The 23,226-nt window shown below is 43.7% G+C and overlaps 1 protein-coding gene across 3 annotated transcripts in view; it reads left to right on the forward strand.

Annotated features, from left to right (window-relative positions):
- Positions 1-19,001: 19,001 nt before the first annotated feature.
- Positions 19,002-23,226, forward strand: part of LOC118795509 (nuclear factor 1 C-type-like) — a 71,767-nt gene continuing 67,542 nt past the window's right edge. Inside the window, exon 1 of one of the 3 annotated variants that reach the window (XM_036554043.1) lies at positions 19,002-19,561. In XM_036554043.1, the coding sequence (XP_036409936.1) occupies positions 19,559-19,561 (3 nt within the window). In that variant the 5' untranslated portion in view covers positions 19,002-19,558. Of the gene's footprint in view, positions 19,562-22,533; positions 22,684-23,226 lie in introns of those variants that run through there. The other 2 variants (XM_036554041.1, XM_036554044.1) reach the window with 2 other exon arrangements.

Genomic DNA, 23,226 nt, shown 5'->3' on the forward strand with positions numbered 1-23,226 from the left:
AAAACATAACTCTTCTTCACCACTGTCTCTCTGGCACACATTTTAAAAAATATTTTCAGACAGTTGGAAGAGGAGAATGGGAATAGGAAAACAACTGAAGGCACTCTGTGTTTTGATTAGGTGTAACAACCTGTGAAAGACGTTTCCAAAAGCAGTGCCCTAAACGGAAGGACATGTGGAGAGTCACCTGCTTTGGATTTGCTTTTCAACAGGGCAATACCACACCAGGAAATGGTCAGCATTTCAGAGCCATCTTTTGAAGCATTAGGAATATCATGCAATATTTAGACATTCCATAATGAAGATTTTGAGTAGATACTGAGTAGTTGTGAGTGTAGGATAATTTACATGGATTATGTTGTTTGCTTTAGTATCCAGGTGGACAGGCACTGTTCGATGCTGGTGACTGCTATGCAGGCTTTTCACCTTTTACAGTGGGAGCCACTCAGTCAGGGAGCGAGTCAGTCTGGGAGAGAGTCAGTCGAGGTGAGAGTCAGTCGGGGAGAGAGTCAGTCAGGAAGCGAATCAGTCAGAGAGTGGGTTAGCCATGCTACTATTGCTAGGGGTGCTTCCTCTAGTCCCTAAAAACAAAACAGAAATAAAAAATAGGGTATTGTCTGCTGTACTGTCAGTATGAAGATTCCCTGTCCTCAGCTGCAGGCAGTGTGGAGTAATGATTCAGAGTTCAGTCCCACCCACACACACGTGTTTCAGCACCATTTACTGCAGAGACACTGGACACAAATGAAGCCCATTTGTATATTTTACTGGCTGCTGTGTGACGCTGAGGGATCTGTAATGGCTTCCATGCGTTGCTAAGTGCTGTTCCCTGGCAGAAACGGGGACAGATGTGAGCCTGTGACCTGGGCCCGCTGCTGCAGGAGTCACAGCGGCAAGAGAACAAACGGAGGCACAGAGAATGCGCAGAAATGGCTGAAACAGGGGCATTATTGTACTTTTACCCCTTGTATCCTAAACGTTTTACACATTTCGGACCAGCAGCACCTTAAGTTTTCCTTGAAAAGAATAAACATGAGAGCATGTTGTTTCTGAGGCCTGTGTGTTGCTCTGAGCTGAAGCTTCAAGGAAAGAGATGTTGCAGCTTTCACTCATGGCTCTGCAGACAGCACGTCGTCTCACAGCGCCACCCGCAGGCCGCTGTGTGTGTGAGCTGTGCCTCTGGGTCGGGGCCATGTGGGTACAGTGAAGTGCGTCATGGAAGTAGACCTCCAACACTGGATTATACAGTCGCACTGAACTGGGAGATTTGGTCAGGGAATGGCAGCGAGTGGGCGGTCTTTGGTTTAATCTTAGTGGTAACAGCAGTTAACTGTGTCCACTTGTGTACTTCAAAATATGTCAAGCAAAGTTTTAATTTTCAAGGTGATTGAGGGTATCTGTGTGTGTGTTTGGGGGGAGATTTAATTGATTCCAGTCCTGGCTGGTTTCTAACTACACAGCAAATCACTTGAGGAATTGAGCAACAACAAATATGAAATCATTTATTAATTCATTCATTTATTCATGCAGTTGCAGTGACACCCACCCCAGTGGAAGCAGGGCTGAAGCTTCGCTCTGAATGTCTTCCTTTCCCTCCATCTCCTCCTGCTGCTTCTGATGGCATTTCACAGTGTCAGTGTTCACATTCACAGTGTTCACATTCATGGTGTCAGTGTTCACATTCAGTGTCAGTGTTCAGTGTTTACACTCAGAGTGTTCACATTCACAGTGTCAGTGTTCACATTCAGTGTCAGTGTTCACACAGTGTCAGTGTTCACATTCACAGTGTTCACATTCAGTGTTAGTGTTCACATTCAGTGTCAGTGTTCACACTCACAGTGTCAGTGTTCACACTCACAGTGTCAGTGTTCACAGCATTCACGGTGTCAGTGTTCACAACATTCACAGATGGGTTTTTAGTTTTCATTGGATTAAAGTTTCAATTATTGCACAGCACTACACTGTGTCTCAAAGCCTAACATTTCGGTGAAGCTGGACATGGAGAAACAGTTATTCTCCTGTCATGATATGTAGCCGATCCAGTTCAGCTGTCAGTTTGTTTTGACATTAAGGTGCCATCTGGAGCAGAAGCCTGGGAGAGCAGCCAGTCTGGCTGATATATGGATTAGCTGCACGTGCTGAACTGAAGGCTGTATTCCATGTTTGAGTTTTACACATCACCATGTGGTCAGCATTCACTGAAATTAAGGAATAGTGTTTTGTAACAACTGAAATTGCATGGATATATAAACCATTATTAGAGTGAAATGTGATGGACATCGCGTTGACTTCATACGCTTAAATGCACGTTTATTTGTAGGCAGTTATCAACAAGCATCATTGACAAATACAAAGCGTATAAGTGCTTTGACAGTTATGTCAGTATATTAACAATGCGTGCTAAATGCATCCATTATTAATTAAGATCATGTTGCCTAATGCAAGTCGCACCTGGGCAGGCGGCACGGCTGGCTGAGCTCTGACTCTTTGCAGAGTCTAATTTATTTGTTTCCAGCGCTTAAAGCTCACAGGGAGAAACGTGCGCTTTGCTGCAGAACACGTTGCACCAGAACGAAGCAGATTTAAAGTCCGAAAATCTGATGCTCCGATGTGTTTTTTTCCTGACACAAACTCCGGCCATGAAAGATAAAATGGAGGCTACGATTTGATCATATTATTGTCAAACAAGTACAAAACGAGGCGATCCTGGGCCAGCAGCTACCGCAGCAGTGAAATCTAACGTAACCCCCATTATCAACGCTGTTATGGAAGCAGCTGGCTAATTAACTATCTTAACTACGGGTTATCCTAGCTGTCTGCTGCTGGTGGCCTTAACCCAGCCAACGCGACGAAAGGCATCTACGTTTGCTCACCGTAAGTTAAACACAGTGTAACAATACTTTACTCTTGGTATTTATCTACAATCATGTAGCCACAGCAAGTTGGCAATATTAGTAGCCAAGCAGTTGCAAGTTGACCTTAATTAGGTAGCTAGCTATGACCTAGCTTCTTAATATACCAGGTCCGAATGTCCGAATATTAACTTTAACATCTGTTAACTTTAACAGACGTAGCATGGTAGCCAGCACAGAAGTGGAGTGTGTCTATGAAATTAGCCCTTAGCACCATCGCAGGATGGAAATGTCAGATGGTACAAAAAGATTGATTTAAAAAAATAATAATTATAATAATATAACAATTTGGATCAATTCTACAGAATTACTGGAATAGTAGAATTTTTACAGTCTGGTAGGGCTCCCTGTGCTGCAGCAACGAACTGTGGGGGCCAGGGGGTGTCAGCAGTGTGTGTGTGTGTGTGTGTCTCCATACTGGAACGCTGTCTGCGGGTATCCAATATCGCTGCCCAAACAGGCCAGATGCGCCTGGAATCGCTGTTGCCAGGAGTTGTCTTCGGCTCAGCCAAGACATGTTGGAATTAGAGTGAGTCCTGCTTCTTCCAGATGGCTGCAGACTCTTAAACATTAACACACACTGTTCTGGATTAGCAAGCATGTTTGCCATGGTTGTTTGTGTGTGTGTGTGTGTGTGTGTGTGTGTGAGAGAGAGAGAGAGAAAGCGAGAAGTTGTTTCCTGTTACAGAATCTCTGGTATGGGGGGTGTTTAGCTGTGTTGCAGATGCAGGCTTGACTCTTGAGGCATGTAATGGTTCTGCTCCCCTGTTTCTGAGCTCTATCAAAATTAAACAAAGCAGAGATTTTAAAGATTAAGTGTACAGATGAATAAATAAGCTTCCATCTGTATTTCTTCACTGTTTCTTTTGTAGTGAAGACCTTGGTTGCATGTGTCTGTTGAGACACAGTCTGGGGAGATACTGATTTATTTTGTGAGCATCGAAAATAGTTGTGAGGTTTTAGAGGTTGATGAAATTGAGCTGGGTTGGTTTTGGAAATCAGACAATGGTGTTTAAGGGACTGATCTGATCTTTTTGTTTCCTTATTGATGTAGACAGACGACATGTTTTGTAATTGCATGGTAAGACATCACTGTAATGGTGTTTCATAAAAACGAAGCAAAACTTTTGTAGCAAGAACAGTGTTAATTTCATTTATTATTTTTTATCGTTACTGTTATGTTTATTTACAGTTATTTAGTATTATTAAATCACTGTTGTGTACAGGCACAAGTGACAGAGAATGCATCTCTTTGCCTGGTCAAATCGTCTCATCTGTCCCTGAAAGGCATGAGGAGGAGTGTAAACTCAGCGGTTTCGGAGCGGAGGCTGTGCTCTGGGCAGAGCTGCAGCACGGTCACTACCTCAGCACGCGTTTTTAGCATCACCTGGTGTCGTCTCAGTGACTACATCTATAGCACTTAAGGCTCAAGCAGCTTTCAAAACCAGTCTAATATTTTAGATTGTTAGGGTTGCTGTCTTGACACTACAGAAGAAAAAACACAACAGAACTCACCCCACAGAACAAGAGTTAGTGTTGAATTCTGAGTAAAAGTCAGGAGTGGGATGGTCAGCTCTGCTGTGTGGCGACACTGACGGTGTTCTGAATTTCGAAGGATGGCTGCTGGTGGAGAGGCTCATACAAGCCCTGTGCTTCCCACCCTCCATACATAAGGTCAGGGTTGTGTCAGGACCTCAATCACAGATGCTCCCAGGATGAAATGAAAAATGAAACAGTGTCCAAAACCTCCCAGTGTTTATGTGTGGTTTCTTTTTTTCTCACTGGAGGTCTGCTTGATCCTGACTCCGGGTTAACCTCCAGCCTTAAAGCTCTTAATGTTGAAAGACAGAAGCCGGAGGGACACAGTGTGTTGCTGTCTCTGTAGTGCCAGCGTGACAGATGTACGCACTTTCCCACTCAGTGTGTAGCCTGTGCCGGCTGTGCTGTGGACACTGCCTGTCCCCACCGAGGCGAGAGAGAGATGTGTCTCCTTCCCAGCAGGCTCTGGGGCAGCGTGGGTCAGCCAGGGGCTGTGGTGGCCGGCCACGTCTGGAAACTGAGGTGAATCATCCCCCAAATCAGAAGGCTGCAGTGGGCTACAATTAGGGTGCTGGAATGGTCACTAAAATTATAAAGACCATCCAGCCATCTTTACAAGTGGTGCACACAAGCCTGAGCTAATTTTAGGTGCCTTGTACATCCCTCCAGTTCTTACTTTTTTATTTTAAGATAAAAGTGGTTGAGACCATATGCTGCTTGAACTGAGCACCTGAAAATTCAGAAGTAAAATCGGAAATCAGCTGTTGATTGTACTCGTTGCTCAGATTGTGTTCAGCGGTCAGTTGAATATGGTTTTCGTGGAGCACTCAGACATACACAGCAGCCGAAACAAAGTAGAGGAGAAGGAAGTAGTTTGAATACCTGACTGAGAGATAAGCAACATGTTTCAGTGTCGCAGTGAGCCTTTCATGCCTCTGTATGCATTTACAGGCTGGTGCTGAGAGTCGGTCTGAGGTGTAAGGGGACTTCAGTGAAAGGGTGTAATTGGATTATTAAAATGAAATGTGTGTTTTGGTGTGTTTCTGTGTGTATTACAGAGGTGCACGTTGTATGGAAGAGAAATGTGCAGCTTTGAAAAGCAAAGCTTTCCTGACTCCTGACTCCTCAGTATTTCCATAGGGTCCTTCAGGCCTGTGTGCTGTTGTGATTGACGCATAATTAAAGCTCACTTAGGAAGCACTGCAGAGGCAATCCTCTGAACACAGATTATGGCTCTAGTGCTGGAGGTGAACATTTCTGCTGGCTTCCCAGTGGATCTTAATCCTTGTGCCATCTGTGCCACTGACCCTTTAAGAAGCTGGCTGCACTGTGTCAGTGGCCCTTTAAGAAGCTGGCTGCACTGTGTCAGTGCCCCTTTAAGAAGCTGGCTGCACTATCAGTGGCTCTGTCCTGCTGGCTGCTTCTGCTCAATCCCTTCACTCTCACTAACATGTTTCAGAAAGTGGTACTTTCTCCTTTACTTGCGCAGTATTTTTGCAAGGGTATTTGTGTAATCTGTGTGTGGGTATTAAATAAATAAATAAATAAAAGTGACTTGCTTAGTGTCTTGCTTGTATTCTTTAGTAAGGATAAGGTCAAAGGGGAAGTTGTGTGGTAACCCCCTGTTTCTCTTCCCTTTTTTTCTTTACTTTCGCCTCTCTCTGCTAGCTTCGCTGGCACTATTGCAGGTGATTGTCAGAGTAGAACATTGTTAACTTAAAACTTAAGAGTCATACACAACGTGTCTCTAGTTTTTCAACACGTTCTCTTCTTGGTCTCGTGGTCACGCAGATACCACTATGAAGTACACTTCCAGTTATCTATGAGGAATTATATACCATGCCATTTTTTTAATGTATTGTCGATTGTTTTAAATTTTAAATTGGTATTCCAAATGGATATGATGACAAAATTACCCACAAGGTAAAGAGCCATATATTTAAGGCTGTGCTACTTCCTAAAATGTCAGTCTTATTTGGAAGGACTTTAAAGATGTATAATTCTTCTGTACAAACACAGGCAGAGGCCACATCCTTGTTTAAGATGAAAAATGAAAATTCTACATTTTGATTATTGCATTACATTTCATTCCATCTGTTCAGCAGATGCTGTCATCTGGAGCAGCTTGCCCAGCTGTGATTCTGCGTGTTTTTCACTTGTAGAGCGGTGTTTCTCTTGCCTGGCTTGCCCAGCTGTGATTCTGCGTGTTTTTCACTTGTAGAGCGGTGTTTCGGTGTTTCTCTTGCCTGTATGAGTTTGTTTTTGTGACTGGAAGCGCTTCTCTCCTGATGAGTTTTTACTGATTTGCATTAAGGTCATCCCCACGTGTCTGATTTTAATTATGCCATGAGGGTTGCAGTGCATGATCTGATTCCACTGAAGAGTCCTGATGCCAAATGTGCTTCTCCTCCCCTCATGTTGATAAAATGACATTGAATTGGGCCTTAGAGTAAGTCTCCCTCTTTTTGAAATCTTGTTGGCTCTGATTGCGTTTTTGGATTAGTTGTGGGATTTGCAGGGTCCCCTATGCTTAACACTAGAGGGAGTGTTGGATATCGAGCAGGCGGGGCCGGATTCTGTTAGGGCAGGGATGCACAGGGTGACCTAAAATCAGAAGTGAACTGCAGGAAACTAGGTTGTTTATTTCAGTTTCTCTCTCTGATAAGAATTCAACGCGGTATTGAAGTTTTATTTCAAATGTGAGCACATTAACTTGGGCAAGGCAATCTTGACTGTTTAACATAAGTTTATAGAGAAATGTATACCACAATTTAATTAATTTTCACCATCTGAATAGATTAAAAAGATTTTTGAAAATTGCTTGTGTTTTTCCTTGCTACAGTAATTCTCTGTCCTCTTTTCTGGCATTTCTGAGCAATAGGATGCATTTTATGCCCTTCTGCTGATTATACTGCTGTTTATTAGGTATTTTCTGGGGGCATTTGCAGAATCTCTCTTTGCTTTGCTGTGTCTCCACTGTGAAGCAGATACTGCCGTTCCAGATGAGATATGCTTTAGCTCTGTTTGGCTCTGACTGAGGGCGCGATGCCTGTCCTTCAGGGGGGAGGTGTATACTGTTTTTCCCACTGGGGGGCAGAGTTACACCATTTATTGTACTCTGCATGGGCAGAGAAATGTCCCTCCATTACATTTTCCACATGGACTCTTACATCAGGGCAGATCCTACAGAGGTGTTTGGCCAGACCGTGGCACTCTGCTTTTGCAGGTACCTCCTGCTTCCTGTGTGATGGCCTTAGAGCAGAGCAGCGTTGGAAGGTCGATATGCCGCACACAAGTGACATGTAAGGAAATTAAACATGGTGATGATTTATTGGTGTGAGGTGCGCGGCCTGCAGAATTGGTTATGTGGAGGTGCTTTTCATTGTCCTCATGGCCACATGGGAAAAAGTGACCTTCCGAGGCTCTTGCAACGTAGGACAGCTACCCAGGATGCCACAGGAATGGGGCGTGCCTTCTTACATCCTGACTGCGTATTTTACACCATGTCACTGTTATATTGACTTCTTTATGTCACCGAAAAGAAGTACTTGACAGCCTAATATGAAATGGAATCCAAAGTAAAGGAATGCTGTATGGTGACAAATCAGGAAGCGTTTCACAGGATGGTGTTACAAGGACCCTGGCTTTTCAAAAACCCCCGCGTCCCTACAGTCTGAGAGCCAGAAACATGAGCTGTACATCATCCTGGATGTGAGTCCCTGAGGAGCTGTGTCTCAGTGCTGCCTGCTGCTCTCATACACTGTTACCTGAGCGATCTGCACGCAAGAGGTGGAACATCACAATATAACAATCTATTTAACGGTAGAAATGTAGAAACACGAAGAGCTACATGATGTCCGTGTTCGTTAAAACGGGAAAGTTTCCTCATATTGAGCTTCTGGGATCAGAAACATTTGCCACTTTCCTGTTTGGTCAGATCCAGCAGAATTACACTAATCTTCATGGAATTTTATGAAGATGGTGTTTGCCAGAACTGTAGCTGTGACTGTGTAATGGCTGTTGATTTTGATAGAGTGGCTTTTGTGGAGAATAAAATAGGCTTTATTTTATCTATATTTGGGAGGGTTTTCTAAGGTTTTCAGGATCTCTTGGTTTTTTTTTTTTTTTCTTTTGTCTTGTTAAGACCCGGGGTGATGAAAGAGCCTACAGGGTAGTGTTGTGGCTTCTCAGGAGAGCTCAGATCTGCTCTGTAAAGCGCCACGTTAACTGCCTGCTAATGGACTGCTAACAGGCGGTGCTTCTGCAGGGTTCTGCCTTGTGATAAATTCATCCCTCACATTCTGCTAATCGCTTCGGTGCAAAGCTGTTAAAACGAGCTGAGTAAGATCTTCTGGAAGGTGGACGGCCTTCCTCTCTGCTTTTATTTTACCCTGCCTTCCTCTGTTTCATTTGTCTTCTTTTGTTAAGTCCTGTTATTTATTTCCTTTTTTCATTTTTGCTGAGCTACAAAAATGTGCTATGTTAACTGCTTCAGTCACAGACCCCTCTTTCGTTGTCTTTTCATTTCTAAATTGTAATACAATATAAACTTCAATACAATTGTATTTTTTATCTTCGCCCCATACCAAAATCATTACTCTGTCAAACTTTATCACACTACAGTGCTGTGTATATACGGATGTCTTTATCACACTACAGTGCTGTGTATATACGGATGTCTTTCGCACGCAGTACAGTGCTGTGTATATACGGATGTCTTTCGCACGCAGTACAGTGCTGTGTATATACGGATGTCTTTCGCACGCAGTACAGTGCTGTGTATATACGGATGTCTTTAGCACGCAGTACAGCGCTGTGTATATACGGATGTCTTTAGCACGCAGTACAGCGCTGTGTATATACGGATGTCTTTCGCACGCAGTACAGCGCTGTGTATATACGGATGTCTTTAGCACGCAGTACAGCAGCCCTTGTTCTCTGCTAGGCATCTTCTGTCCTCACATGCTCACTAACGCGTTACTGTACTCAGAGTTTGGGAGTGATCGTGTGCCATGAAGTATCGATGGCAGCTTCATTATGGTGAGCTACAGTGTGAACCTGGCATAGAACAAATTGAGAAGTGGTGCCAAGCTAATAGTAAGCAGGGTGTCTGTCTCTTTCACAGGTCCTTCAGCAGAGCAGTCCCCCACCACACAAGTGTGGAGATGCAGGACTGTTCTTTAAGCTGAGGACATACTAGAGATGTGCTGATATGGGCTGTTGAGTGGACTCTGATATCTACCTATCTGTGTAGTAGAGCCAGTGTAACTGTGCAGCTGTATTTGCAGCTGTGTTTTCCTGCTCAGAAGCAGCAGCTTTATTGTGATTATTGGGCCTGTGAGCAGTTTGAGCTGCAGCTCTGAGGCTAAAAGCTCATATTGTCCTGCTGCTCTGGTCTGGACTGTAGCCCAGGCTGTCAAACTGAGGTGAAAAGCTCCATTTCAGACAGGGCAGTAAGACCTCACTCCCCCCCTCCACCCTCTCAGCTGCAATCAGAACCAACTCACAAAATAAATAAATAACGAATCTCACTGAAGGCAAAGCCTTTTAATTTGAACCAGTTGTTTCTTTTGGAATGGACTTGCTCACCCTGCAGGTGATTGCTTGTGCCACAAATGGTCCAAAATAAGAAAATTATGCGCAATTTGCACTTCAGATGGCAGAGACAGTGAGAAGCGTGAGAGATCCTGGCGCTGCTGATGTTGGAAGGATTAGCCTGGAGCCGCCGACAGGAAACGGTTCCAGGATTTTTTCCCTCCACCTTGTGCTTCGGCTGGTGTGTGAAGCCATGCAAGTCTCCGACTGTGTCACTCAAATCAACCTGCTAGAAACGAGTGTTATTGTTTGCCCAGCTAACACTCTGATCCTGTGTGACCCAGAACAGCACAGTGGACATATTCAGCCTCTCCTGTCTGACACTCCTGTCCTTTGGAGCACAGCGACCCGCAGTTGTGTACATCAGTCTTGCAGCTGGGACCGCGACCTCAAGCACACAGCAGGAGGAGAGCAGGCATCAGCTCCACAGCAGGTGCATTAACACCTCTGTCAGACAGTCTTCTGTCTGATCTACGCTCGTGTAAAGTATCTCCCAGAGTGCAGGTGGAGTTTGCAATCACAGCATTTAATTACACATGGTCACATGCTGGGTTAGTGTTATTCAGCACAGGGCGGAGGTCTCTCCCTGCAGCCACAGCTCATACAGCCAGCAGCTGGGCTTCAGCACCCTGTGCTTCAGCGCCCTGTGCTTCAGCGCCCTGTGCTTCAGCGCCCTGTGTTTCAGCGCCCTGTGTTTCAGCGCCCTGTGTTTCAGCGCCCTGTGCTTCAGCGCCCTGTGCTTCAGCGCCCTGTGCTTACCTGCTGCTGTTTAGCTGTTAGTTTAGTCCAGTAAATGCTTGAGTGACTCATTCCTCATTAGGAAGAAACAAACGGCAGTACAAATATAAACTTTTTCATTTGCCATGTTGATCTGTTTTCTGCTCTTTTCATTGTGTTTGCTGTGCGTATTTGACTTGTTTTGTGTCCTGATCACATCATGTCAAACCTGGCAGGCTGAGGGGCAGGCAGTGCTGTGTGTAACACGCTTTCCCACAGCACAGTCAGCGCACAGAGTCAGCGCACAGTCACTGCACCTCCAGGCGCTGCTGGAAAGCTGTGCGATCCTGTGCAGCAAGACAAAGATGATTTCCATTGAAGTCCCATGAACCATTTCATATAAGTTACAGTGATGTGTACGGGCGCCTGCACCACTTACAAACCGCAAAGCAGCATGATAGACTACATCCAGTTTTTCCAAAAGAAATGAAGATGCATGCATATAAATCACATCACCATAGTCTAATACTGACAAAAAGGTACTTTGAACTAATCTTTTTCTGCTGCTCCAAACCCACACTCCCTGCTGTAGCTCCTGCTGTGAGGCCGCTGCTCCGCACTCACACTCCCTGCTGTAGCTCCTGCTGTGAGGCCGCTGCTCCGCACTCACACTCCCTGCTGTAGCTCCTGCTGTGAGGCCGCTGCTCCGCACTCACACTCCCTGCTGTAGCTCCTGCTGTGAGGCCGCTGCTCCACACTCACACTCCCTGCTGTGAGGCCGCTGCTCTGCACTCACGCTCCCTGCTGTGAGGCCGCTGCTCCACACTCACACTCCCTGCTGTAGCTCCTGCTGTGAGGCCGCTGCTCCGCACTCACACTCCCTGCTGTAGCTCCTGCTGTGAGGCCGCCTCTCTGCACTCACGCTCCCTGCTGTGAGGCCGCTGCTCCACACTCACACTCCCTGCTGTAGCTCCTGCTGTGAGGCCGCTGCTCCACACTCACACTCCCTGCTGTAGCTCCTGCTGTGAGGCCGCTGCTCCACACTCACGCCCCCTGCTGTGAGGCCGCTGCTCCGCACTCACACTCCCTGCTGTAGCTCCTGCTGTGAGGCCGCTGCTCCACACTCACGCTCCCTGCTGTAGCTCCCGCTGTGAGGCCGCTGCTCCACACTCACGCTCCCTGCTGTAGCTCCCGCTGTGAGGCCGCTGCTCCACACTCACACTCCCTGCTGTAGCTCCCGCTGTGAGGCCGCTGCTCTGCGCTCACGCTCCCTGCTGTAGCTCCCGCTGTGAGGCTGCTGCTCCGCACTCACACTCCCTGCTGTAGCTCCTGCTGTGAGGCCGCTGCTCCGCGCTCACGCTCCCTGCTGTGAGGCCGCTGCTGCGCACTCACGCTCCCTGCTGTAGCTCCTGCTGTGAGGCCGCTGCTCCGCGCTCACGCTCCCTGCTGTGAGGCCGCTGCTCCGCACTCACGCTCCCTGCTGTGAGGCCGCTGCTCCGCACTCACGCTCCCTGCTGTGAGGCCGCTGCTCCGCACTCATGCTCCCTGCTGTAGTTCCCGCTGTGAGGCCGCTGCTCCGCGCTCACACTCCCTGCTGTAGCTCCTGCTGTGAGGCCGCTGCTCCGCACTCACACTCCCTGCTGTAGCTCCTGCTGTGAGGCCGCTGCTCCACACTCACACTCCCTGCTGTGAGGCCGCTGCTCTGCACTCACGCTCCCTGCTGTGAGGCCGCTGCTCCACACTCACACTCCCTGCTGTAGCTCCTGCTGTGAGGCCGCTGCTCCGCACTCACACTCCCTGCTGTAGCTCCTGCTGTGAGGCCGCTGCTCCGCGCTCACGCTCCCTGCTGTAGCTCCTGCTGTGAGGCCACTGCTCCGCGCTCACGCTCCCTGCTTTGGGTCTGAAATCCTGCCTCTCCTGGGCACTAGTCAGGAATGTTTGCAGCAAATCAGGAAACAATGGTGTTGCATTCTTTCCGGGAACTTAGAACTTGCAGCTCTAGGTTGTGAATTTAACTCTGTCTGTCTCTCTCTCTCTCTCTCTCTCTCTCTCTCGCGCACACACACACACACACACACACACACACGCATTCCACCCTACCATGCTTCATTGTTTCATTTCAGTGAAAATACTTGGATGTTGTCGGAAAGCCGAGTGTTTTTCTATCATAATTTCACAGTGCTGTGTAATGTCAGCATGCAAAGGAAACTCTGAAGCCTAGTATACCTGTGGGAAATTCTAATGGGGTGTGTTTGCACAATAGGGATTCATTCAGCAGAAGGTCGCTCGATGTGTTCCTCTCTGAATGGATTCCATTATGTCACTGTCGCTATGGTGTGAAAAGTTTCCTTGCAGTAACTTAAAAAAGGACCTTAACTTTGAGTTGAAAGGGTTAATTGACCACTGTTTTCTGCTTGTGATTAAATGCAAATGTTGATAGTTTCTTTAGGAAGAAATAATTTTATTGTAATAAAATGTGGGTGTGATGGAAGATTTTTTAAAGTATTCACTTAATCTGTATTTAATTGTACACTTAATTTTCGCTTCAGTAGTTGAACAGCTTTGTTTACCAAAGATTTCAAATGCAACAGCCTTTGAACTTCAGGAATTGCAGCAGTTGCATGTCTGGTTTAGGATCTTGCATACAAAAATAGATGCCAGCATTCACATTATTTTTGACCCTGAATGAACAGTGTGGAAATGTGGTGAAATTAGAATGTAGATAGTATAAAACTTTCTCCGTTATGTGTATGTGACATTGCTGCATGAAGGGTCTCCACAGTACACCATACCTGTGATCAGAACCAAGACATTTAATCTAATAGATAGATAGATAGATAGATAGATATATACTTTATTCTTCCCCTTGGGGAAATTCGGGTGTCCCGTAGCTCATGTGAGGTAGGTCAGAGACAATACAAGCATACAATACAGTACAAGACAGTACAAGCAATATTGCACAAACAATATAATACAATACAGTACAATACATTACAATACAAAACAAGTCCTTGTCTTTGGGATGAAACTCAGTCAAATGTTTTTACACTTATATCAGTGGAAAATAATGTTTTAGGGCTTAAAAACTGTTTTACACACACAAACATGTCAAACTTTCAGGACACAGTGTGGGTCAGGATGTGGGTCATATCAGCAACTGAGAGTGTGTGGTTGTGTGTGTGTGTGTGTGTGTGTGAGAGAGAGAGAGAGAGAATGTGTGGTGTGAAAGAATTGTGTGTGTGTGTGTGTGTGTGTGTGTGTGTGAGTGAGTGAGTGGGGGGAATAGTATGAATCCCTATCAGACTGTGCCCTACCGTCTGCACAGATAAAAAGGACTTCTTGCCCTCCAGCCCTGCTTCCTGCTCCACAGCCCTGCTTCCTGCCCCACACAGCCCTGCTTCCTGCCCCACACAGCCCTGCTTCCTGCCCCATACTCCTGCTTCCTGCCCCACACAGCCCTGCTTCCTGCCCCATACTCCTGCTTCCTGCCCTACATGGCCCTGTTTCCTGCCCTATATGACCCTGCTTCCTGCCCCATACTCCTGCTTCCTGCCCTACATACTCCTGCTTCCTGCCCCACACAGCCCTGCTTCCTGCCCCACACAGCCCTGCTTCCTGCCCTACATGGCCCTGCTTCCTGCCCCATACCCCTGCTTCCTGCCCCATACTCCTGCTTCCTGCCCCATACCCCTGCTTCCTGCCCCATAGTCCTGCTTCCTGCCCCATACTCCTGCTTCCTGCCCTACATGGCCCTGTTTCCTGCCCTATATGGCCCTGTTTCCGGCCCTATATGGCCCTGCTTCCTGCCCCATACTCTTGCTTCCTGCCCTACATACCCCTGCTTCCTGCCCCACACGGCCCTGCTTCCTGCCCCATACTCCTGCTTCCTGCCCCATATTCCTGTTTCCTGCCCCAGACAGCACTGTTTCCTGCCCCAGACAGCCTTGCTTCCTGCCCCACACAGCCCTGCTTCCTGCCCCACACGCCTGCTTCCTGCCCAGGGAAGGGGTGTAATTCTCTGTAATGAAGCTGCATCTTTTGCATTACTCCCCTTCCAATTAAATTTACTAATCTTAGAATTCGTCACTGTAAATCATATCAAACATAATTATATCTGTGCGCACAGATCCGTATAGATCTGCCCTCGGCTTTAATGACAGTTCGGCGCTTCCTTGGCTGGATCCGCATCAGCCCACAGCGCCGCGGAGCTTCCACGGGCTCCGCTGGATTCTCCATAGCGACTGTTACGCCTAATTCATAACCTTTCTCCTCAGACTGCGTCTTAACATGGCTGGCTCAGTGACTAGTAGCAGGTCATTCTCTATCTACAAAATATACATAGTACAAAATATACACAATATTGCATACAGTATTCCCAGGAAAGGTTTGAAATTTCGAGTACGGTTCAGGTTAAAACACTGCTGAGTATAGATATGCGTTTCTGTTTTTTGTTGAGTATTTACTTTTGACTGCCAGTGCTTAACGCTTTCAAGACCATCTCTGCTCTTTTGGTCAGTGAATTACATATTTAATTCACTGAGTGATACAATAAAGAGTGAAATCTTTTCCTCTATTATGGAATAACATTTTAAAGATTGCTAGCTAAAACAGTAACTGTAATTCTGTGTATACAGATATATAGTTTATCACAGCATATCAAAAATATCAGTTCTCATGTTGAACACGATGTGAAAAGTTGACCATGTAGCAATGACAAGTCTCTGAGGTTAGTGTAGACTAAGCGTTTCTTGGATCAATAATTGGCAAGTTAACAGATATTCGTGACTTAATAGGCCATTGACAGAAAACGTGCCATTTTCTTCTGGAGTATGAAAAAATTAATCAAAGGGAAATTCTGTTCAAATTGCCTTTTTAATTTTACACCGTCACTCCCGATAATTACTGTTGTTGTTATTGTTGTTGAATTATTATTGTAACTTGAATTATACAATAACTTTGGTGTTATCATTTAGTAATACAGCTAGTAACTGGCCATGCTGACTCAGAACACAGACGGCAAAGTCTAATTCAGACGCGTATCCCGGTGGAAGCTAAAGTCGAGCGGTGTATTCAGTACTGTATAAATCACAGAAATTCTATTAAAACATGTTTTAGCGGGAGTTTAATAATCACTCCAGTGGTCCGATTCGAATGATTTATTGTGTGGCTAAAGGTAAAATGTAATATTTTAAAAGACCATCTTGTGTATTAAGGGTTAATTTGATTGTAGAGAATTAGGTGCAATAAAGACATTGTGGTTAAAAACGTGAGTTATGCAAGTAATTTGTAAGTAATGTTTCCAGCAAATTATAGATATAGCGCATTCATCTTTTGTGCTTCATGATTGTTAAATATTCTATAAGTAAATGGACAGTAAGTAAAAGTGAAACAGCAAGTCATTGCGCAGTCGAAAAACTGCCTGACCGGGAGTCTGTCCTGTGTGCCGGGAAACCCGCTGTCCTTTACGCGCACTCCTGCGTCCTGAGACACATTTCAGGGAGATACTTTAAATTATTTGCCTGATTGAATATGATTTTATATAAACATAACAAACAGCATGCACTGATTTTTAAAAATTTGCTTAAAAAATTATGGAACACTTGCTAAAAGCTAGGTATTGGGAATCACTGGAAACTGGCAGTCTTTTCTTAATTACATACGGATACAAATCGGGAAAAGAAACTCCCGGAAGTAATAACCTGTGGCTTTTCAGAGATGACGGTATATTAACGGATTCCCTGCATTGCTGTAAGTGCAACAGTACCATGAAATGTGAGGAAGTAACAGCACGTAAATATGAGTTTTCAATAAAGCAGAATAGTACTTTTGTGAATAAATATTATAATTGCACGACTTTTACTTGTAATTATAAAAATAAATAAAACAGTATTTTGTGTTCATGGCACTTTTTCTTTATAGTAACTGGTATGGCATCATTGTGGAATTCCGTTATTGAATGCGTTTAATTCATTCCGGATTCAAAATCAGTTTTTTTGTCTTTTATATAGATGGAAGTTCTGCAGACTAGCTAAGATAATTTTTGGGTTGCAGCGCCTTCATGATACTTTACCAGAACACTGTAGGAACAGGCATTATGGCACTAAACAAGGCTTAGTTTATTTCGTATTACAGGACAGCACTCTGTTAATACATTACAGTACACAGGGTAGCACCGTACACGTCACTCAAATAGTAAATCTTAAGGAAATAAATACAGAACAACAAATTACAACAAAGTTTAAGAACCTTTATGGAAACCGGAGCTGCAGACAAAAAAATGAATGCGCAAGCTTCTTGGAGGCCTGTGAGGTGAGCGCTTTATTTCACCAATTGAAAACTTGCAGGCTTATTAAAATAGAATGTATTCAGCGTAGATGTTCATTGTCAATTAAATGTACCCATTTGCACAACAAAAAGTGAAACTAACAGCATTTATGGTAAAGGTTAAAATCAGTTATGGTGTCTATTTAATCTAGGTATATTAAGCACGAAGTGAGCGGCCCTGCATGAGTTCGTATTATTAGCACCTGCTCTTACTTGGCTAGGTAAAGACGTTTGGTTAGTTATTGTAACATGCAATTTGCATTTTTTTCCTCCTCATATTCGTATGTTTCTGTTTGTGATACTATCACAATGTGTAGCTACTTATTGGAAGAGAGTACAAGCACTGTCGGGAAATTAAAGACTACATTTTTATCTTCTTTCTCACACTTATTGATCGATATAAGATACATATGATGTATGATATTTTTGTTAGATGTTACATATTAAAACTTGGGAAGAATTTAGCTGCTTTGTGACAACTTGTGTTGTAAAAAGCGCTATACAAATAAAAATGAATTGAATTGAATTGAATTTGTTTTAAAAAAAAGTGCAGGAGTGGACGTTTACCAGTATTTACCATTATGGTTACCTAAAACATATTAAACTTAATAATAAAAAACAGAAACATGAAATATTCCATTATGTCAGTCAATTTCAGATTGTATATATTTTTATTGATATATTCTTTGTAGAAAGAAAAAAAAAAAACTAAGGAACATTGGCCTGCCTAAATGATAAGCTTGCTGTCTTGAAACAACGACAAAGTCTGACTTGTATATTTTTCAGTGTTCTGTTTATTATGAATTATGGGTATTAAAGCAAACATGTGGTTTCTTTGAAAAAAGAGCGCCGTCATTATATCACACGATAGCAAATACTGTAAATTATGTGTTGCTGTTGTAAATTGAAGTTATTTACACACCTGCTTCCAGCTATTTGTTTTACCTAATCCCTTCCCAAAATTAATAATTTAATAAAATGTTTAATTTTGTTTCACTGTTTATGTACTTTTAACGGTTAAATTATTTTCCGAAAGAGATGTTCAACTGTTAGGCTTGTCTAGTTCTGCTTCATCCGAGCTACAGTATGTGTGTGTGTGTGTGTGTACATAAAGAGAAAACAAAGTTAGTGCATGTCTTGGTTCTGATATCCTTGTCCTAACTGTCACAAGTAACATTTTTGTAGAATACAAACATTGCTTTAATGTGAACAACACATGTGTCCTTTCTGTTGCGCTTTATGTCAAATAATAACAGTATGCTTAACAAAACGAAGCCAAAAAGTTTATCGTCTGTAGGTTAGCGCCTTACAGAGCGTTTTCCAAAAAGCAATTACGCCATCCTGAAAAACGAAATTTGTTTTGAAAGCTGTGTTCAGTGTTCCAATATTCTTCCAGAAGTTTTTCTTCATTTTGAGTTCCTTTTGGAAACTGCTTCCTGACTGTCCTCTCATAGAAAATGTGTGTATGGAGGTACCACAGCGCAGGTCTCGCATTACCTGTACAAAACGTTCAGGTCGATAGGAGAGGATTAGAAAGGTTGGTTGAGTAAAAAATAAAGATTAGACGGTGTATGGTTTGAAAAGGGCATGGTGCATCTAAGTTACACACACTGTCCCCGTTGTCTGAATTCAGAAAACCAGAAAAAGCACATTCCTTCCAACTATTTCATGGATACATTTTAATGAAATTTTCGAGAGCGGTTTTGCTTTACAGGGGAACACGGAAATGAAAACTGATAAATAGTTGGGTTGTATTTCGCAGAGTCTAAACTTAAGCTTCAGTTGCCTGACTTTGAATCGGCGTCCTCTCCTGCTCCACCCGAGACCGTTAATATACTTTTCTCTCTCAGCTCCCCCCGTTTTTATAAACTACGCCATCAAGTGCAACACTAATACACTACCCCCACCCCACCCCCAACCGCTGTGTTTCATCTATTCCTTCTTCGAGACGACTGTAATTTCTCCTGGGAGCCCACCGCCCAGGCCGTATCTGGACATCGTGGAGAAATAACACCAAACAGAGGAAGCGCCGATACACACAAAATACAGATACGTTCAATGTTACAAAATCTGAGAGCGAAGAAGCTGCACTAATTTTAACTACAACCAACGAGCCCAGCACATCGCGGCACCATCAACAACCAAGATAACACTAGCAGGGGCTACGGTTCTGCTGCAAACTATGCAAGCTGTTATGTTATAATTGCACGATCTTTAATGTGTCCATTTGTACCTTGAATCGGAGATTCGCTTCGGATTAATCTTCAGATTTCGCATTTGACGGGTCTGTTTGATCTCTGCACGGGACGCTCTGGAAGCCCGGGGATTATCTCTCTACGAAGAAGAATGGATGCTATATTAAAATAATAATAACAACAGCATCGACGCGATGACCAGCGGCTGAACTGCGCTGCTCAAAAGCCTCTCTTTGCTACAACTTTTTGTGGGGGGCTTGTCAGTTTCACTTGCCAATGGTACGTTAACAAATCAATTTTTATCAATTGTCGCCACAATGGTGACGGTTTATGCCCTCTTTTAAAGAAACTGAGATATAGTTCACTTCGTCTATTTCTGTTTTGTTACCCTTCCTCTATTTCTCGACAATGTCTCTGGTTTCTTTTTGGGTTTCAGCCAAGCATAAGGTTTGCGTGAAAGATTAGAAAATGCACATCATGTAGTTATGTTACAGGGGCATGTAAGGACAGAATGTCGCGGTGCTTTTCCCTCTGGAAAATTAGGTTTTTTTTTAGCCAGATAATGCAGGACAGCGCACATGTGTATTCATCGCGGGACCCTATAGGCCGAGTGGAAGTTGAAAGCCGATGAACGCTACCTTCCGTGGAGAGTTCGTAAACCTATACAGCAGAAAATGGCCGCAGCCGAAGCCGCAGGCGCGCCGGCTTGTATTTGAACCACAGGCCGACAGAGGCGCTCCGTCGCTGGGTGTCGTCATAGTCAGAGTGCCGTTGTGGTACAGCTATGCAGGTACCTCACACAAAGCGTTTCGAAAGTGCGCCTGGCTGTATAGATATTGATACTTAAGTCTTACATGCCGAGGGCACTCATCCATGCATCCGTATGATCTTACAAAGCCTAAAAACACTAATCTTACTGCATTTATAGGCTTGGAGAACTGAACTGAAGTAATGCTTTGGTGGTAATGGTAGGGTTTTACTCACAAACCAGACAGACAGCATTTTATTATGCGGCCAAAGCAAAACTGATAACTAGAGTAAAGAACCAGATAGAAACGATTAAATTTGGAATACACTAGGAGGATAATTCTCGTGTTAAATGTGTCATTGTACAATTACTGTATACGATTTCGCCTGTGCATTGCGTTTAACCTTTTCCAGTATAAAAAGTAACGATCAGCAAGGCCCAAACCATGATTATGCCACTGGAAATAAATATCCTCATCACAAGCCAGTCCGCTGTGCGTTTCTTATGTGATAACTCGGAAAGCACAATTTGGCCCTGCCTGCTGCTTCGACAGCATGTATTTTCCAGAAGAATTTTTATTTTTCCCCTTTATTGTCGATTCCATCTTAAGATTCCAGTAATTCCTATATATCACAAACAGTGCTGAGTCAGAGATTTATAAACATCATTTTCATAATAATTATATTGATAGGTCTAAAAATTGATTTTGGGTCTTTATAAAGGCGAAAGTAATTGGAGCAGGTATAGATCGTGAATTTAAAATACATTTTCCGATTAAGACTAATTATGTTCTGTAGTATTAGTGAGAATTTAAACTCATATTCAGAGACTGCGAGCCCGTTATTAGCTTCCCGTTGTTGTGGTCTGCTTATCCGTCAGAATTAAATATATTGTGCATGTGTTTGATCTCATACGAATTAACTTATGTACTTCCCTCATGACCGATTCCCCTTATAACATAATATCTTATATACCCCCTTATAACTCCCAACTATCAACCTGCGAGAAGTTACACATATTGCAGGGTAAGCTATGACAAGAAAGCCCATGTGAGAGCAACGCTTGTCACCTTTGACTGGCGTGGTGGTTTAGAAGCCTAAATTCTACACAGATGGATCAGCTTTAGCATGGGCCCACCCTTTCAGTGTAGATTATTGCGGTGTGTTCCATTTATTTGTGAATTTATTTGACTTTGTAAAAGTACAGTTATTCTCACGCGCACTCCTGTATTACGTTTAATATACAAGCAAAAATAGAGGGCGAGTTAGCATCGGTGTCGACCTTTTGGGTGTGGTAATTAAGCGTTAATTAAGTTTATTTGGGGAGACAGGATCCACTGCAATTTTTTTTGCATTTTCTTTAAATAACCTTCTTAATAATAACATACCACTCATAACCTTAAGTGTAATGTTCACAGCCAATGTATGTTTTCAGTTTTGCTCTGACTGAATAGTCCATGTGTGCGAGAGGGAAAAAACACTGGACACATTCATATGTTTTCAAGGCTCTATGTTTCTTGTAAATGCGACAGTATATATTTGCGCACAGTATATTCTTGCTGCCCGTTTACGCACACAAATACCTGCTTAGTTGTGACACAGACTTTCAACCCCTTGACAATGGAATAGCCTATTAGGCGGTATATTTTGCAGAGCAGACACCATTTGCGGGGCGAGTTAAATAGCTCAAAGCTTTTTGGGAGACAAGTGAGGTGAGCTTGAACCTGCAACCGTATGGTAACAAGTTCCCTAGCCGCTACGCCACACTGTCGCCGTATTTTAAAGTTTCTTTAAGACTGAAGACTTTCTGGGATAGGTGCATAGTGGACGCAGTCTTTTAAAGTTACTAATTCCCACTGTGTTGTTTTCTTCATCTGTGTCTTTCCTCTGTGTTAAAAATGTATCGACCTCCAGCGCCTGCAGGCGCACGTGTTGCGCGTTCTAAACTTCCCTCACTGACGCCTGTCCTCTGTGGTCCACGCGTCATAAATTCAGTTTAGTAAACTGAAGTATTGATTTAAAACGATTGCATTGACCTAAACAGCGAATTTTGTGTGACACTAAACGTAAGTGTGTGTATAGCAGCTGCCCCTCTTACAAATGAAATCGAGAAGAAACGGAGTCGCTGTGCGGTTTTATGGAAAGAAAAAACATTGTACTTTTAAAATACTAATCTACCATGTCGAAAATTGGACCTGATCGACAAATGTGGAGACGTATTAGCATACTTCACATGTATTCTGTTGGCTAAAGTAGCCGTAGTGGATGGGGAAATCGGGCATACTGCATCTTTAAGTCCCTTTTCTGGGATGGGCTATTTTCATAACGTCATTTAATTCCTCCCTCTTTTTCATTTTCTCATTCTTTGATTCTTTCTTTCTCTCATTTCCTAAATGGAGCAGAATTTTCGACCATCCACCACTCCGAGTTTTTTTTTTTTTTTTTTTTTGCTTGATTTTCTGAACGTAGCTATTTTGGTCTATAAGTTCTTTCTCGTATTGTTCAGATTTCCACGGACCGATACTGCAAGTGAGATGTGCCAATGAGGATGATGGTGACAATGAAATTGGAAAAATGAATTAGAAGCTTTTTAGTTTAATAACTCTTCAAGTCAGCCTAACAACATGATGTATTCTCCCCTGTGTCTAACTCAGGTAAAATGTTCACTTTCTTTTCTCTTTTTAACGGCGTAACTGCGCGCGCGTGTGTGCGTGGCCAAAGCGCACCGTGTTTAAAACGCTGATGTGCGTTCAGCAGAAGGGCGGGATGTGCGTGGCGTGGATGCGCTCCGCAGAAGAGTCGCTCAGCTGTTTCTCGCAAACTTTTCATGCCGGTAATTTTGCACAGACCTCTCTTAAACGTAACCAAGTCATGGCGTCTTCATATGACGATTTGAATGCAATAAGAAATGTATTAGACTTTCTGTACTTAGTATACTTTACTGTCTGTGTAAAAGGAGACACTTTAACTAGATTTAAAATAACAGAAAAAAACGTAATAATGTTTCACTGCTGATTTCTTTGCAAGATCCGTACCGGGAATGAGAAGGCGAAGGTCCCGCACAAGTTCATTTACTGTAAATATATCGCGTGTATGCCTCCACGTTAAAAAGTTAGTATTTCTTCGAACTTAACATTTTCAGTATTATTTAGTAGTTACTGAGAACCTTATTTAAAAGAAGATATACGTGGAAATGA

Source organism: Megalops cyprinoides, chromosome 20, assembly GCF_013368585.1.
Source record: "Megalops cyprinoides isolate fMegCyp1 chromosome 20, fMegCyp1.pri, whole genome shotgun sequence".
NCBI lineage: Eukaryota > Metazoa > Chordata > Actinopteri > Elopiformes > Megalopidae > Megalops > Megalops cyprinoides.